The sequence below is a fragment of the Gymnogyps californianus genome, chromosome Z (genome assembly GCF_018139145.2).
Source record: "Gymnogyps californianus isolate 813 chromosome Z, ASM1813914v2, whole genome shotgun sequence".
In the NCBI taxonomy this organism is placed as follows: Eukaryota; Metazoa; Chordata; class Aves; order Accipitriformes; family Cathartidae; genus Gymnogyps; species Gymnogyps californianus.
The window spans coordinates 82,504,688-82,521,823 of record NC_059500.1 but is presented as its reverse complement, the minus strand read 5'-3'; the positions used below and the strand labels follow the sequence as shown (position 1 = coordinate 82,521,823).

General features: G+C 40.5%; 1 protein-coding gene across 1 annotated transcript in view; it reads right to left on the bottom strand.

Annotated features, from left to right (window-relative positions):
- Positions 1 to 14,025, bottom strand: part of ME2 (malic enzyme 2) — a 29,123-nt gene extending 15,098 nt beyond the window's left edge. Inside the window, exons 1-4 of the mRNA XM_050912849.1 lie at positions 13,908 to 14,025; positions 4,225 to 4,358; positions 2,673 to 2,822; positions 666 to 741 (exon numbers count right to left, since the gene is read on the bottom strand). Coding sequence (XP_050768806.1) covers positions 666 to 741; positions 2,673 to 2,822; positions 4,225 to 4,358; positions 13,908 to 14,015 — 468 coding nt within the window. The 5' untranslated portion in view covers positions 14,016 to 14,025. The remainder of the gene's footprint in view (positions 1 to 665; positions 742 to 2,672; positions 2,823 to 4,224; positions 4,359 to 13,907) is intronic.
- Positions 14,026 to 17,136: the final 3,111 nt, after the last annotated feature.

Here is a 17,136-nt window from a genome sequence, read left to right as displayed (position 1 = left end):
TGCAGCCAAACAAAGAATAGATTACAAGGGATATTTTACTTGAAGCAATGATGCTTAATGTTAGAATCTGCTATGCTCCTTTTTCTTTGCTGAAATCCACTGCCCAAATCCTTGAAAGCGAAGTGGGAAGGATCCAAGCTGCCGTGTGGAACTGCAGCTTGTAACTGGGGTTTATGATTTCCACTTGTAAATCCAGACATCAAAAAGTTTGTATAAGTATCATTCACCTCATCTGCCCTTGTGGTTCTTGACCCAGCTGCCAATCATACAGGATTTAATGGCAAAATCTGGGCCTCTCAACTACCACTTCTGTGTCGTAATCTGAGGACAAGATCACCTCTCCTACTGCTATGTAACACAATGAGTAACACCCAGAGATGCATCCCTCAACACCTCCCCAAAAGGTGGAATAATGAAGTAAAATAAAAGGTTTGGCAAGTCTAGTTCTCATCATCACTGTTTACTCAAACCAGAAACCTCATATTTAGGATAAAACACTGCTTTTCAAAATAGGCATTATCTTCATTAGCTGTATTTCGCCATCATCATCAAACAGCCAAGGATGCATTATTTAGTATTTACATTTCCATCAAATACTAACAAATCTTAAGAAGCTCAACTGAGATTAAATAACAACTAGAAAAAAAATTATACAGTGGTAGTACCTTAACGTCGTTCTCTGGCCAGTTGTTCACAATTGACCTTATATGGCCTCTGTCTGAGATAGAAATAAATAATCCTCTGAAAGAAAAAAACCAAACAGAAGTATTTTGTAGGTGGCAATTAGAAATTTCACCTTGCTTTGTAAAACTACATGTCAAACAGTACAATTTTCTTAAAGTTGAAAGCGTTGCAATCACTGACATAAATCACTCAAAGGACAATTTCTAATACACAGGTTTGGCTACTTTGACACTCTAAAATAAGAACACAGCAAAAATACTTTTCATGACGCTACCTGGATTTTACACTACTACAGATATTCACCTTTAATACTCCTCTAGGGCAAAACACCTCTGGTGTTAGCGTCAGACATGACAGGATCTACGCTCCCCTGTAAGGATATGAGAAGGGAACATGATCCTAAGCCTGGCTTTACCTTAGCGAATCTCCGTTCACGACATTACACAAGATGATGGGAGGGAAAAGAAAGGAAAGAGAAAGACAAGGACTGAGCATACTGTCTTCACCAAGACCAGGAGAAGAACAGTGCTTCCGACTGCTGAGTGCTCCTCCATGGGAACATGGGAGGGGAGGCAAAGGAGCAGAGGTGAAGCGTCTGTATTTCTTCTGCTCAAGCAAGCCCTCTGTTGTTAGGAGGAAAGGGGGCATGAAAGGCTCAGCAGAGGTGGTAACATAAATTACCAACACTTGGAAAGTGCTGGTTCTCGGAAAGAAAGGGGCACATCCTAAGTTCCAGTCCATGCTGCTGTTTCTTGTACAGACAATTTCTAGAGGGGGACAGTTTTCAAACTGGTCTATAATACATACAGAGACATGAAGAGGAAAGGAAGTATGTGAGAATGAAGAGTACATCTTTTCACATCCCCTGCCCCAGATCAGGAGCAAAACCATGAGTTTCTTACTGTCTTTATCACAGCAGCCACACTGCGCAGCCGAGTCCTCATGGCAGCGAAGGATTAGCCCTTCCTCCACACAGCAATAAAGCCCTCAAGCGAGAGGACTCTAGAAATACACTTTGAATTGCAGTGAGAGTACCATGGAAATGAGCTGAAATGACTGCCAGTCTGAACTGGTTTCCTCAACACAGAGCAAATAACCTGAATGGTTGTTTTGAAGGCATTGCTGAACCCAAACCAGATCCCAGCCAAGGGTATTTACTGTGTCAGAATAACTGAAAGCTTACTCCTAGCAGCACAGCTTTAATACGGGGTCTATCTGCACCCAACGGAGTCTGCTGAGCTACCATGAGTCAAGCCTCTCCCTTCCCGCTTTGCCAACATCTCTCCTCACACACTGCTCGCTGGCCTCTGCTCCTGCGCCCAAGACGTCATGCTGTGCCGCTCTGCAGAGCATCGTGAGAATCCCTCCAGCACCGGCACCCTTTGCCACCAGCAGGAACATGTTGGTCACGGCTTCGAGTCTGCCAGAGCCACGCTTAGCCTGAGCTTCCTCCAGCAAATCTGCTGTACGGGCGTGCGTGCACTCGTGTTTCTGCCTCTGTGCAGGCTGCGTGCTGGGTTACACAGGGAAATACACCTAATGAATCTACCTGAAGTTACCCGTCTTGAACAGAGGGTGAGACCGGATGACCTCCAGAAATCCCTTTCAAGCTACACTTTCCTCCAAATGCTCTGTCCTGATACAGATCCTCAGACTCACAGATGTGATTCTGAGAGCTGGAGAAAGCCACAGCACTCTTCTCGGAATTAAAGAACTGTATGGCATCTAGGAAGAGCTGGAAATGGGGCTGAAGCCCTGCACTTGTGGTATTTATGTGACACATTACCACTTCTGTTTTCAAATGTTCTGTTTTACAATATAAACTGGGCCTTGAGATTTTATTTAACGAACTTTTACTGCCCTGAATTGGCACAAGTCTTGTGTAGCTGAATCCAAATGAAAATGAAATAAAACATTTCCAAACCTCAGGCAAGTATACAGAGAAAATGATAATAAAAGTAGCAGCAATATATATCTATTGTTCTTACTTTGGTCTCCTGAAGATGTGTCCATACTGGGAGCAGGCAAGGCCTACTGTTGGTGTGTATACAATTGGCATTAACCGCTCAATATCATCTTGCAATACCCTATAGAATAATTTTTCATTTCTCTCTTGGATTCCCATTATGTAGATATACCTGAAATTAAGCAAAAGAAAAAAAAAGCACTTATTGTTTCACATTTATGCTTATTTAAAACAATGTGAAAAACATCAAAGCAAAAAACAAACTTGCTTCATATTATTTCTTCATGAAATTCCTGCTTCCACTCAAGTCGGGCTTTGAGCACTAAATAAAAGTTGGAAAAGAGAGAGTAGCAGTACTAAAAAGCTGAAATAAAAATACTGGATATGACATACCATGCACGCTAACAAGTTAATGCACAAACATGCATTGCGATAAAAGATAACCCATGCATTTATTACAGGATGCAGCTGGGAGTCTCATTACTGTTAAAAAAAAAATTATCAGTGAAAGAATTTTTCATCCAAAAAAGTAACGTCCTGACAGTAAGGTCTTGTTAATCCTAACATTAACACAGTTGTAAAACAAATTAACTCCTAACAAAAAGTTCATTTTGAAGGACTTACCTAGGTGTGTAAATTAAACCTGCGTTTTTACAAATTTACCTACCAATCTACCGTCTACCAATTCATATTCCGTCTTGCTGACCCGACAACATAAAGACAATGAATTAGCGATTCGTCTTAGGCTACAGCAACCGAGCACTTTGCCAATACAGATGACGTGACTGTTTCAGATTAGCAAGTGACATGATGTGGATTTAAAAGTCATCTTTTGGTTTTCATGAGGACAAAAGAGATTTGATGTGGTCCAGTAAGCCTCAAACCATTCCAGTGCTCCTCTCGCCTTTAGGAGACTGCATATTTTTACATGCAGATATACATAAGCTTATATGAAAACAGTAACAGGATGCTAAAAACATGCCTTTTAAAAAAAAAAAAGATCGAAATCCTTCACTTTTTTCTCACCAAACCAGTGGGTTAAACAAAAAAAAGATTGATCTGAAAAAGTTACACATTATGAGACTCAAAAGTCTAACCCTGTAATTCCTTTCTAGCAGTAACTACTGTGTATGACAAACACTGTTTTTCATACCTAATTATCAAACCCTCAATTTACCTTCATTCTCACATATTTTTCTAGCATGCGCTAGCTTCCCCCTCCTCCCTCCCAATAGTTCTGTGCTCTAACAACCTGCCACCCAAATCTCATATATTACAGAAATACATATTACATATTACAGCAAGGTTTACAGCTTTGTTACTGGCTAATTTGTGCACATTCTTTTTCGTTACCTTATGACTATGGAATATAAGAAGAAAGCGCCCCAACCTCATTTAGCCACATTATGAATGCATGATTGATGAAAGCAGTTTTCTGTGCAAAAGTGAAAATAACCTCCAACAATGGAAAAACCCAGTGGAGGCATAGAAACCTTGTTTGGTTATCCCCATCCAATATTTTGCAGCAATTTCCATTCACTTGCATGACAAAACAAGGGCAGAGGAGTGCTTACTTTTCCAAGGGGTCAGTCATTTTTGCCAAATTCTTATGGAAGCGTAAGGCTTGAATGTCTTGTGTCTCTATTTTAGGAGGCAGAAGTCCTTGCAACCCAAGCATTTGTCGTTCGTGTAATGTAAAGGCCATACCCTGAAAACAAGAGAGGTGAGAAATAATTAGCAGTTCTTCGCCTAGCATTTCTGTTTATAATGTATTTCTATTTGCCATTTCTGACTATCCATTGCATCCTTTTCTCATGGCAGGTGCCACAGCTGGCAGGGTTTGGATATATTTGCCTCTGCTGGGGTTCTCCTCATCCTTTGTAGGTATCCCTTTCGACCACAGCTTTTCCACATCTCTGAGTCCTCATGCCCTTTGCCAGATTTTCCTTTTCCTCTGTGAAACTGGAGAACAACTAAGAGATCCCACTGCAGACAGGCTAAGGTTTAAAAGTAAAATAACAGCTGCTTCTTGAATTGTTTCATAGGAACATAAGGTTGACCAAGAACATGTGGGTCACCCAGCCGGGTCCCTACAATCACAGACAGTAACATTTAGTCCACAGAGGTTTATCTGAATCGCTCCGTTTGCCGCTTTTTTCTACATACTTTCGGTAATCCAGCCAGATCCCAAAGTTACTGAATTGCCCTAATGCTTCTATTGAGATCACAATTCAGCTCGAATCCTTCACTTCTACTTAGGGCTAGAACTAATCTATTCGTCTTCAACTGTAGTTGTCTACTACCAAAAAGCCTCATTTGTAACAAATTACGTTTCAGAAGAGTGAAACCGCAAAAATTTCCCGCCATTTCCATTCTTCTCTGTTTCAAGGTGGATGAAGAGTTTATTGTTATTTAAATACTAATTTGAATTATTTAACAATAACATTCAATAAAACTGGCTTTTCACTTAGTACACAAAACAGCGTGCTGTGAGCTACCTGCTAGCGGAGACTGACAGGCATCTCCACGGGGCAGTTAACTCCTAGGTGTAACTTTGCAAAACGTTAACTGATCCGAGTCCGGATTCACAGCCAACCTGTCTCAAAGTGCTGACCCCACTTCTGACAACAACTGACCCCACTTTAAGTTTGCCGCTTCCAAAAGAGCAATGATAAACTTTCCTTATTTCAGTTTATCCAACTGGGTCAGTTCAGTGAATGATTAAATCAATATTTGCGAGTGCAGGAGCTGAAAACGGAGGAAAGCCTTTGCTGTGCCAAGGCTGTGCATCGATCTGTGAGCAAAAGCAGAATCAGAAAGGGAAAGGTCTGCTAGTTGTAATGTTTTGAAAGAGATGGAAACAAGAAACATCAGTTTTGCTCACAAACAACACTTCCTTTGTTTACTAAAGCAGCTAGATTAAAAAACAAGAGCACATTTTCTCAAATTTCCCCACGCTGGAAGCAGCTTCTTACTGCCAAGTTAAAAAAAAAAAGGTTTCAAAAAGGTTTCTGAAGTTTGTTCTATGCCTTGTAATTACATTCCAAATTCCTTCTGCAATTAGAAAAATCACAAGAAAAAAAAATAATATTTTCCCACTTTAGAATAAAAAACCAGAAATTAAGATTGTATATTTTCACCTCTGCTTATGTTTGAATAGGCTTTCACAAGTATTTATAGAAAGCATGCCCATTAACAAAAAATCTCTAGTTTAGAGGCTATACTTAGTGTAATTCAGCATACTTGAATGGTTTATAACCAAGAAAACTACTCCTTAGGAAAAAAATAATTAAAATTATTAATAATTTTTATGTAATTTTTCTCTTTGCTTATTTAAATCACATTTAACATCAGTTGTTTTGACTACACTGATTTAAGTAGTCCACTTGCTTTTCCATACTAATTCTATACTACATTCTAAAGTAATAAAATATTTGAAGAGTTAAAAGGCAAGCTACTGCCAGGAAAAAAAGAACAAAAAACTTCAGTGTTTTGCAAAAAACACTTGAAAATACTTTTTTTGCAAAAAACTGTAAGTATTTAACCCTAAAATAGATCGACGCTTCATATTTCTGGCAACCTTCCATGTAGTAGATTTGACATTAAATATGACTTCAATTTATATCCTTTTTCTACTGTCTGCGAGTCATTCACAAACCATTTTTTTCTTTCCTAATGTAATTGCTTTTCTCAAGTATTCTTCCAACATTGTCTGTAAATAAATTTCAGATGACAGCTTATTCCTGAACTTTTTACCCTTGCTGCTGGTCTTTTGCTGGGTGTGACAGTCACTTCAGCCACGTGATAATTTTTTCTGAAAACTGATTTGAATAATCCAAAATTTCCACTGAGAAAACAACCAGTAAGCAGCACCGGCATGAGAAACAAACCACGAGGAACACACTGAATGCCATTTTTTTTTCCTATACTGCAAAGAATCTACTTTAGTTTCATTTCTGCACACTTCACAAGAAATACTGAAAGATTCTCTGGGAATGTAAATGCATCTTCCAAAGTTGCATGGAAGCAAACCATGCAAGCACACATCTCAGCTATCTTCCCCTTTTCCTTAACTACCCCCTAATTTGTTACCATCAGCAGTTTATGCCTTTTTAAAACAACCGTTTCTCAACACAAACTGTACTTGCAGTGCAAGTGATTTAGGATAAAATCCTGAGTACAGCTGGTAAACATCTGTAATATTTTGACTGTTACTTCAGGCACTACAAAAACCATGCCAAAAGATTTACTGTATTAAGAAGAAGCAAAAAAAAAAAAGCTTAGTCTCTTTTCAGAAGATATATAAACACTGGTCAGTAAAGCCACTAATATCACTAGTTCAAGGCACGTCAAAGGCCAGAATTCCTTCAGTGGTACCATACTAGCTACACTGACATTTTATTCTAAACTAGCTGAAGTATCTCACTAGCAAAACCTACATCCCTCAGAAACTCTCAAGTCCCTTAAAAATAAACTCTACCTTATTTCTAATTTCCACTATTAGCATGACACTGGGACATGGCTTTTCCTTAATTTCACTGTACAGTGAAACCAGTGACCTTAAACTACCTGGGTCCTTAATAATATCAACCTGGATTTTCAGTGTATCTGGAGTTACAATAACATTAAACACCATGAATTTTTAAGTGGCACTAAGTACTTCCAGCTGTTTATTTACGTGACAATTAGATCTTACCGCAGTAAAAGACACTTTCATTTCTGCCCAGGCCTAACTCAGAACCTGAATGCCATCAACATCCATACAGAAATTTAATCCTCGTTCCAACTAGAACAGAACAAGTTTAGTCCAGAGTAGCACTATAAAAAACCCAGAGCCCTTCCAACGCTTGCTGTATTCCCATTCATTATCTTTGTCCATGGCCGTCAGCTGCCTCTTGTTTTGGATTTGGGATTGCGGCTTGTTCCCCATACAGCACCTCACAGGACATAGATTTTCCTTAAACAAGTGTGCCTAGGAGCTGCAGTATTACAAATTTCCTAGCCTTTTCCCTCATTTTATAAACCCAGTAGTTTGACAGAACCAGCGATCAGGTCCCAGTGAATCAGGAGGCACTCAGCAATTCGCAGCAGCCGGACTGATGTTCTCAAAGGCACTTAAGATCCCAGCACCTACTTAAGGGCCAAAGTCCCTCTGGTTTCCACTCGGATTAAATACCTAAATACTGTAATAATTTGGGTTTAAGTTACAGGGGTCACTTTTTGGTTTCCTTTGACCCACAGTGCTAGGTGTCCTTTCTCTGAGTGTTACGCCCTGACTTTCACTTAGATTAGTTTCCTTAATCCTCTTTACAGCTCAGAAAACACAGGTGTCCTTTCCAAGATAGTACAGACAGAGCAGGGAGCACATCTAGGAGAAAACCCAGCACGCTTCAAAGACCACAAATGAACGAATTAATATGCGTGGACAAATTTATTGCAACAAAACCAACGTACTGTCATGGGAAAAAAAAAACAAACCAAAAAAAAGGCAACTAAAATGAAGTGTTGACAGTTTCTTAGTCAAGACAAGCTCACGCTGAATCACCACGTACTGTGCCTTTAATCCACAAACTATCTGGCACTGGGACCTCACTTCGGCCCTAACAACTGGGCTCTACTACACAAAGCGAGTGGTGCTATAAATATCAGCATATAAAAATTCTAGCTGCCTGCTTTGCATGAAGGTGAACAGGAGACCTGAATCCTGCAAGCATGATTTTTCTTGCACCACTGAGTAGGTAATACCGAGAGGTTTATAAGCAGAGAAGTACTAGTGGTGATAATTTTTTCCCCACCTGCAAAGTCTTGCAGGCATATATACAGGAGGGGATACTTTTACCTGATACCATAAATACTCTCAAGCATTCTGAAAACCTGTACAGTTTACAACAAATAACCCACTCAAAGCCCCTGGTAAAGATGTAAATGCAGAATATATCCAAACATGCCACTGTCTGAAAAATGAGTTAGCCTACTTCACAGGGAAGATTTAATCAAATGGTTTTCATGTAACTTCTCATCATTGTTATAACATATTCAGCAGTATATCATAGGCTTTGAAGTAGCATCATAAACATTTTTAAAATAAAGTAGATTTTACATTGGATTATGGGCTGCTTCTCTTAACTCTGCTTCCTTTTGCTAATCACAAAGTTCAGTATTGCACAACATGTCTCCACTGCAAATTAATAAAGTTCACTCATATGAATCAAAGGTGTATTTGCTATCTCAACCATAGATTCAAAGTTTCTCTGTGTTTATGAGAACAGTGCAGAATATGGAAATCTCCTTTGATTTCTTTCCTCCTTCATTTTTTAAACTCAATTTCCTATCTTTTTTCTTCCAGAAACAGCATAGTATATATACTGGAAGGCGTGGTGAACTTTGAAGTGACCCAGACCTTCCCCAGCTTATTCAGCCTTTAAAGACCTTAGTCTCTCTGCAGGCAAAGATGCCACCAGTTCTTGTACCGCCTCCGTATGTGTGGAACCAGATGTAAATCACTTCGGCTGCTGAACCAGACTTAGCTAACCCGCAGTAGCTCTCATTTGCTAATGATGTGGCTTCAACTAAAAGCATTCCCCTGCAGAAAATGGGAAAAAGTCAGAAACAGAAAGCCTTTACACACCGGCAAGAAAGTCATCCACCCTCTCTAGGGTTTGTTTCCAAGCATCAACAGTTATGGTCAAGCTGTACATTGCAAATCATGAGCATGATGGACTGAAATGGTTCATCTACACCATACAGCATCAACTGAACACCTCAGAGACATTTCATTAAACTGCTGTTTTTCTAACTAAGCAGATGCCATTGCTTTTGTTCACCTTTAATGGCACTAATCCTACAATAAAAAAAAGAAATCGGAAAAATTAAAAAACAAGACAGCTTCCTTCCTTCCTGCACCCGCCATCCCAGCAGCTCACGAGTCCTGAGCAGAACAGCTGATCTAAGTTAAATGAGGTGCAATACTACCTACCACTTCTAGCACTTACAGCACCTTTTCAGAGATGATAAAAGCTGGTTACAGATTAAACAGTTCCATCTTTCCACATTTAATTCCCTGTAAAAGCATGCAGATCTCAAGGAAGCTGATAAAAGCTGCAGAAGCATGGCCATGCAGCCTCCATCCAGCAAGTCCTCCATCTCCAAACCAGTTGGGCAGGACACAAAACTTGCGGTGGGACTTTTGGGCTGGGTGTGTGTGCGTGCAAGGAAACTAGGAGTTTCTATCAGTTTCCTGCCTTCTAGGATCTTTCTTCGTGACTGATCAGAAACTGCTGGTAGTGTTTCAAGCACTGCATTTCTTAGCGACATGACAATTACCATTTGCAGTACAGCTCCACATCCTGTTTATCCTGGTTTCCCCAGGAAGGCAGACGGGCATTGCGTATTCTACACCCTGGCTGCTCAACCCAACTGACACAGTCTAAAAAGTATTAAAATAAAAGAAATCAAATGTGTCAAAAAACAGCATGGCGAGAAAGGGCAGTGGAAGGGGAAGGGAGCATCTGCTTTTAGATCTTCAAGTTCATACAATCTTTCTTCACATTCTCTTGTCCTATCCTATTTATTTTGTCCAACTAGCTTTAACTTTGGGTTGGGTTTTTGTTTGTTTGTTTGTTTTTTATTCTGAATTGGAAACATACTGTTCAGTATTTGCCAGAAGTCCATGAGGTCACATACATCTTTGTTAAGAAAACTGATTCTTTAAACAAAGGTAATCTATCAGAGTTTCTGGAAGTATTCAGTAAGGCATAGATGAAAATAAATTGGGCTGAAAAAGCTGGGAATGAATACATATGAAACTGTGATTAATGGTCTAGCTAAATACAACATATGAGAAGATGACCACCCATACAGAAGACAGACACTGGGACAATTCTTCAGGAATCAGTCTAGGATTAAACTGCCACTTGTGACACCGTCAGTGAATTCTTTTTTAAGATTTATCATGTATTCCCACGCACATGTGCCCAGGCATATACATACATACAAATATGTGTGCATGCATGTGTGTGTTTAATGCAATGTCCTAAAGATATTTGCTGAAGCTACAAATTTTAGAGGCATTGTCAGTACAGGAGAAAGATATTAAAGAATGAAATAACCAAACAATATTGAGGAACAGAGTAACAGAAAAAGGGGTAATGGAATCAACTGTACAAAATACAGTCACGCACTTAGAGAGTAACAAGAAGAACTGACGCCACAAGGCAGAAAAATCACCAACTAAAATACAGAGAGTGTCACAAATTATTCAGAGTCACAAATTTGCTGCAAGCACACAGAAAGCAAACATACAAATAATGTTACAGGTCACGCATTTTCAGTGAAGATAAAGACGTACTGATGCCACTCGACATGGCAGAATGGACGTCGCCAAGGTCAGGGTTCACCTACTCATGCATCATCTGTTCTGTGCTGGAAGAAGAAATCCTGGCCCTTGAGTGAGAATCCGAAGCATTACCACAATATAAATAACAATTTAATTGCCAGTACTAAACAAATGAGATTGTCCTAACGGTGTTCTAAGCGCCCAACAAGCTTAAAATGCTGCCTTGGCACAGCAGGGATCTTCAGCAGAATAAAAGGTCCTGACACCAATTAACTGTAATTTGAATCCCTGTCACAGAGCAGAAATCAAACATCATGGAAGATCATAAATATACATGGATGCCAGCAATACAGTATGTTCTGCAATTGTTTGGCTGCAACAGCAAGGGCATTACTGATATAGCTCCTGACCTTTTCTGAGCCGCCCTGACAATAAACACTTGAAAGCTGGCCTTCAAACATAAAAACCCAAACCAGCTGATGTAGGTGTAGTATGTACCTGTAAAAGACAGGTAAGAATGGGAAAGAAAAGAAAAAAAACAAATGGTAAGAGAAAAACCTACTCCAATGGCAAAGAACAAGAGCAGATTAATTTGCACAAGGGGAAGGAGTGGTTTTTTGTCAGTGATGCTGCCATCTTGCAGTTCTTATTTTAGGGCCCACGCATATTAAAGGGGACCAAATGTTCTGTAGAGTTGATAGGGACTGTAAAAACTAAACATAAGCAACAAAAACACGAGTCATAAAACCTCAACAAGCTGCCAGCAAGAGATAAAGCCCTTTATCTGTGCCTGTATGCACATGATATATATAGGCACGTGAGGAACTGTGGGCAAGAAAACTACAAAGGGTAAAGTACTTTGCATATTTAGTCAATCATTTCTTTCTCTGCTGAATTTCCAAAATACATTTCTATACAGATACTGCATCCAATATCAAGCAGTATCACTTAACTAGCTTACAGATCCGTTCAAACAGGTGTCAGCCTTAACGACAGACTGACACAACAGAGCCGAACAAATGTGGAAAGTTTTTTTCCTCTCACAAGTATCATTTCTTGGAGACATTCAAAAATGAAAAAAAATCAACTGCTATTAATAAGCAGCTCTCTGCTTTTCCCTCCTCCTCAAAAAATCCCATAAAAAATACTGCATTGTGCTCAGTCCACCAGAGAATTCCGGGCTTAAAAAAAAAAAATTAGAAAGATATTACCACTAGGAAAACAATAAGAAATGACCTATTGTTTTTGTTTCTGAACACTGTTGCATAATCAGCACTTGGAAAAGCTTACAGGGCTTGAAATAATTTCCACTGTTACGTCAAAGTGTTTATAGCTCAGAAAAGTCTCGAGATAATCTGACCTTGACAAATCACACCAATCTATTCTTTTCTCCTTCCCCAACGCAGCAATCCCGATTTTATTTTTGCAGTCAGCCAGTCTCTAACTTCTACGGCTCGCTCTCTACATACACAACCTTCATTCATGCAGTATCAAGGCATCTCATGCTACGCTATACTGTACAAGAAATAGTAAGAAACATCACTGCAGGTCTACATTGTGTCTTCTTCCTTTCTTTTCAGGACACTCAGGAATCACTTTTGCCAAAAGAAACATGAGCAATTCTCCCTGTAGTTATGGGCAGGACACAAGGAGATGCAGCTTGCAGTTCCTAGCTTGATATCTTCCCCAGATATTTTGAGCCCACTGGCCAACTTCTAATTCTGACAAGAGAGACAAAGAAAAGAAAAGGGAAAAAAACCAAAAGGTTTTGCTGTGCAGAGGAAAGAGCCAGCCTAGCCCTTCTGCTGAGAGAAAGGCTCGGGGTTATGTGTCTGGCTTGCCAGCTGGCCAATTTATAGCAGCACGTGCTTCTTTGCGTCTAGGCAGTGGCAGGGTACATGGGAAGGAGCTAGGAATACAGAGGGAGAGGAGTCAGGGCCATGGGCGGAAAAGGAAGGCAAGGAAATTTACAGTGAAGTGGAAATATAAGGCATTAGAGGAGAGGAAAAAAAGAAAATCAGAGAATGGGGAAGAGGAGAAAAGCCAGACATTAAAAACATAGGATAAAACTATGGAAGTCCAGCTTCCATAGCTCCATTGCTCATGAAATACCCTGTCAGAGGCAGCTAGATTTGTCACCTTTCTTGGCCACTTTAGACATGTTGGATCAGCTACCAAAAGCGCTCATCTCATTTCTTACTAGTTTTAGTTTACACATTAACCGTTTCAATATTCCTGAAGGCTACTACTACTCTGGGAAAAAAAAGAGATTGGGGATGGGTTGTGGAAATAGGAAAATTTTTGTGAAGGAAAAAACACCCTTCTTTCTTAGGAGAAGTTCCTCCCAATGCATGGAATTAACACAATGTCTCTACCTCCCAGCTGGCTCCATTCAAGGCTTATTTTTAGATGCCCTCTGTCCGACTCTCTGCACAGGGATGCTTCTTACTGATATGGCTCGGTCCCAATTCAGTCTTGCAGGAAAAAGCCAGGACTAGGACATAGAGGCTAACACTTTCTATCACTAGCAAGACTGAATTCAGAATTAACTTTTGCAAACTATGAAATACGACTCCTTATCTGCTAAAGCTTTACTTCAATTCAACCAGCCCAAAAACTAAGCCAGTAATCAGCAAGAATCAGCGACTCTCCATGTGGCACAAGGAAGCAGCAGTATTGATTGTGTAAACCACAGCAAACCAGGGGAAGCGCAGGCTGACAGAAGCAGAAGGTGTTATTGGAAGTCCTTGTACTGTAGGTGTCCAGGTAGTAAACCTGAAATGATCACTGACTCCTCCATCTTCTGTACCCTTTTTTGGCTGTGGCCCAGTACACCTCCTGGAGGCAGTTTAACCCTGGAACAAGGTCCACTGGACGATTACCAGATGAAGATAAGATCTTTGATAATCACACACTACCAACCTTGTTTGTTCGTGGGTTTAACATCAGTGGCTTGCCTTTTTCTTTCGTATGTGCACTGCGACATGCTATCGCACAGGGAGTGGCAGCTACTCGTAGTCGGGAGAACATTTTTTTTTATACTGCACCTGGGAAAAGGAAAAAAAAAAAAATCATTCAGATACAGAGGCAGTGGAACTAATGTTCATATTTGTAGGCCATCTGTTGTAAAAGAAATAGGTACCTGCTAGATAAGACTCTCTGCTCAAACACTGTGATAATAACCCAAAATTGCCTTGTGGCAGCCAGGAGGAAGAAAAAGAAGGAAGGCTTTACAACAATGAGAGCGCATGAATGAGTGGAGAGAACATACAGGGAATACTAACGTGAGCTAGCATTATGCTGCGGGTTGCAGTCAGCCAGCATTCACTAGGTATTGTCTTACAACTGCACCATAAACCCAGAGCAGAATTGCCATTAGCAAATATTAACCTTCCGTGGTGACCCATGCAACTGGCACCAGTGCAAATACCAGGGAGGACAGAGTGACTTGGGCTAGTGCAGCAAGAAAGCTGAGTTTCTCCCATAGCTTTCTGACAATGAAATCTTGTGGCCTGGACAAGAGAAAGGAAAGAAACTGTGTCTATTAGCATATTAAAACTAGATTAGAACAAAACGTAGAATTAAAATGGTCAAAAATTCACTGAACTCTGGATTCCATGCTCAGATCTTTTAAATTCCAAACCCCAAAAAAAGGTTATTTTCAGAGAGAATATATCCTTTTCAATAAAGGATATGTCTCCCTAATGAAATAAAAAATTTGTTAGTACCACTGAAAATCTTAGTTCTTAATCTCACCAGGTGATAACCACTCTCAAACCCATTTTAGTCAACTATTAGTTGCAAGCTCTTTGGAGCAGAAATTATCATTTATTACCTGCTTGTATAACGCAGTACCACCAGGAAATGTGTACTGGACTCGTCTCTAAACATTACTTCACCAACACAGAGAGACAACAGCAATCACAGCAAGACCTTACACAGGACCATGGCCTGTATGAAGACACATTAAGATGGCCAGCCAGAAAGGACAGACGTACATAGCTCTGATGCAATATCGTGCAGAATCCTGACATGGGAGAGGCAAAAAATAGATCCCTTTAGCAACAGGCCTATACAGTCAGCGGAGGGAGGCAGAGGTCCAGGATCAGCGTGGCAGGGAACCCTTCTCCCTCTCCATTGCAGCTGGGGTGGTTGGGGGACCCCTGCAGCCGGTGCTCCATCATCCCCTGGCCCAGCTCTACGTTCATATCCAAGATGCACGCAAGGACAGTACAGCAGGTATGAGACATTTTTAAGGACTGAAATGATGCATGGTTTGGATTTTTAATTTCTTCCAGATGGAAGCCAAAATTAGATTAAGGAACAAAACTTCATTATCTTAAATATAGCCTGAATACTTCAGAAGACCTTTCTATAATCAAATTTACACATAATCAGCTTTTAAGATGGCAGACTGATCTTGCAAGTTACAATCTGAGGATTTTCTTCAAAATCTTTCCAAGCATTAAAAGAACATGCAAACATTTAATATTTTTCATCATCAGTTATACCCGAGTTTCTCTTCTATCCATTATAAAGCGTAGAGGAAAGCAGCACTGACATTCAGCAGGGTCCCTTTCTCTCACCCTTTATTTGTTTGTTTAGCCCTTGCAATTGAAAAAAGTTCCACTCAAAACCCATGTGTTTAGTTGTTTCATGGTAAAGAACGTAAATTTACTGTGTGGAGACAGGATGAATGGAAGCCTTGCCAGCACTACAAACAAATGTTGCTTTTAACATGGTAATTCCTCCCTAAATCAGCTAGCAGTGGACTAAACACAGCTGGTCTGCCAGAACTCAGGGCAGTGGAAAATCAAGATCAGATAAACAAAACTAAATTTGTGCTGCAAAACAACCAGCCTTTAGGAATGGCAAATTCAGTGTTAACTGTTTTTAATTCTGGCTGCTCACTTGCCATCGTTACACAATTGCGAGTCCATCTCCTCATGCATGTGAGGCTAAAAATGATCTGTGATTACAGTGTCACAGCAAACCGCATCCCATCAGTCTGGTGTTAGGGTAGCTTCAATTTGTCATGAGCAAATACCTTAAACAAGGAATTAAAAAGTAGGCCGAACACCACATCTTATCTTACTCTAATTAAATTTAAATTACTTTGTTGCAATTAATGAGCATTTAAGAACCAAACAAGATTGTGGCCCAGATTTCTCCTAACTTGACCAATTAACTCTCTAATCAACGAGAGAGAGAAAGAGACTTTTCAGGGGTGTGATTCAAACCTTACTTTCTTCTCCTCTGCGAGAGAGGAGACTTGCTCCTCTCCTCTGAGGTGCCATATCGGCACCTAAAATGATTCTCTTGGTGGAGGTATCTCAGATGCACAAAGCAAGTGGGAGGAATCAAGCTTCATTTTCCACTCAGTCCCTCTGGTTAGCTCCAAGAGATACGATCCCACTTAATTTATATCCAGCATAAAACCTGACTGGTTACTCAGTCCTGAGCTCTCCTTCCCCTGCTCTTCTAATTGTTTCCTATTTCTGTTTCATCTCCCGTCTCGCACATCTCCTCTAACTCCTTTTCTCGCAGACTTTTAAACATGTTTTAGCAAGAATCTGCCTCCAAAACTCACCTTAACATGACCGACCCTGAAGCCACAAAGCAAGCGTCCTTCCCCATCCCCTGTCCATACTCCTCTGTACGAGTGCCAAGAGCCCTGTGCTTCGCCCGCATGGCGGTGGCCCTCCGTGACTCACCTGCCCTCTCCTCCCAGCTCTGCTGGCCACCAACCTGGCAAGAACAAGCCACTCATCTGCCCGGGTCCTTCTGCTTTAAAAGTCCTAATTCCTCCTCAAGAATATATGCACAGGACAATCCAGTAACCCTTACGATTAAAAATCAAGGCTACATCTATACGTGCCACTAGTAGTTTAATGCTTTTTAAAACAGAGCTCCCAGGCTGACTCCGCTCACCCCCAGCCGAGGCTCGCAGGATGGCTTGAGCCACATGCAGCACTGGGGTAGCCATACAAACAGCTCACACCAGGAGTTTGGGATGACAGCTAACAGCTTCTCAGATGCAAGATACCACCAGATAATAAAAATACTTTAGATGCAGCATGGTCCAACTGACAGTACATAAGCTGCCCTGGGCAGCACCGTTTCTCCTCTGCCCTCGTGGGAAAGGAAGAAG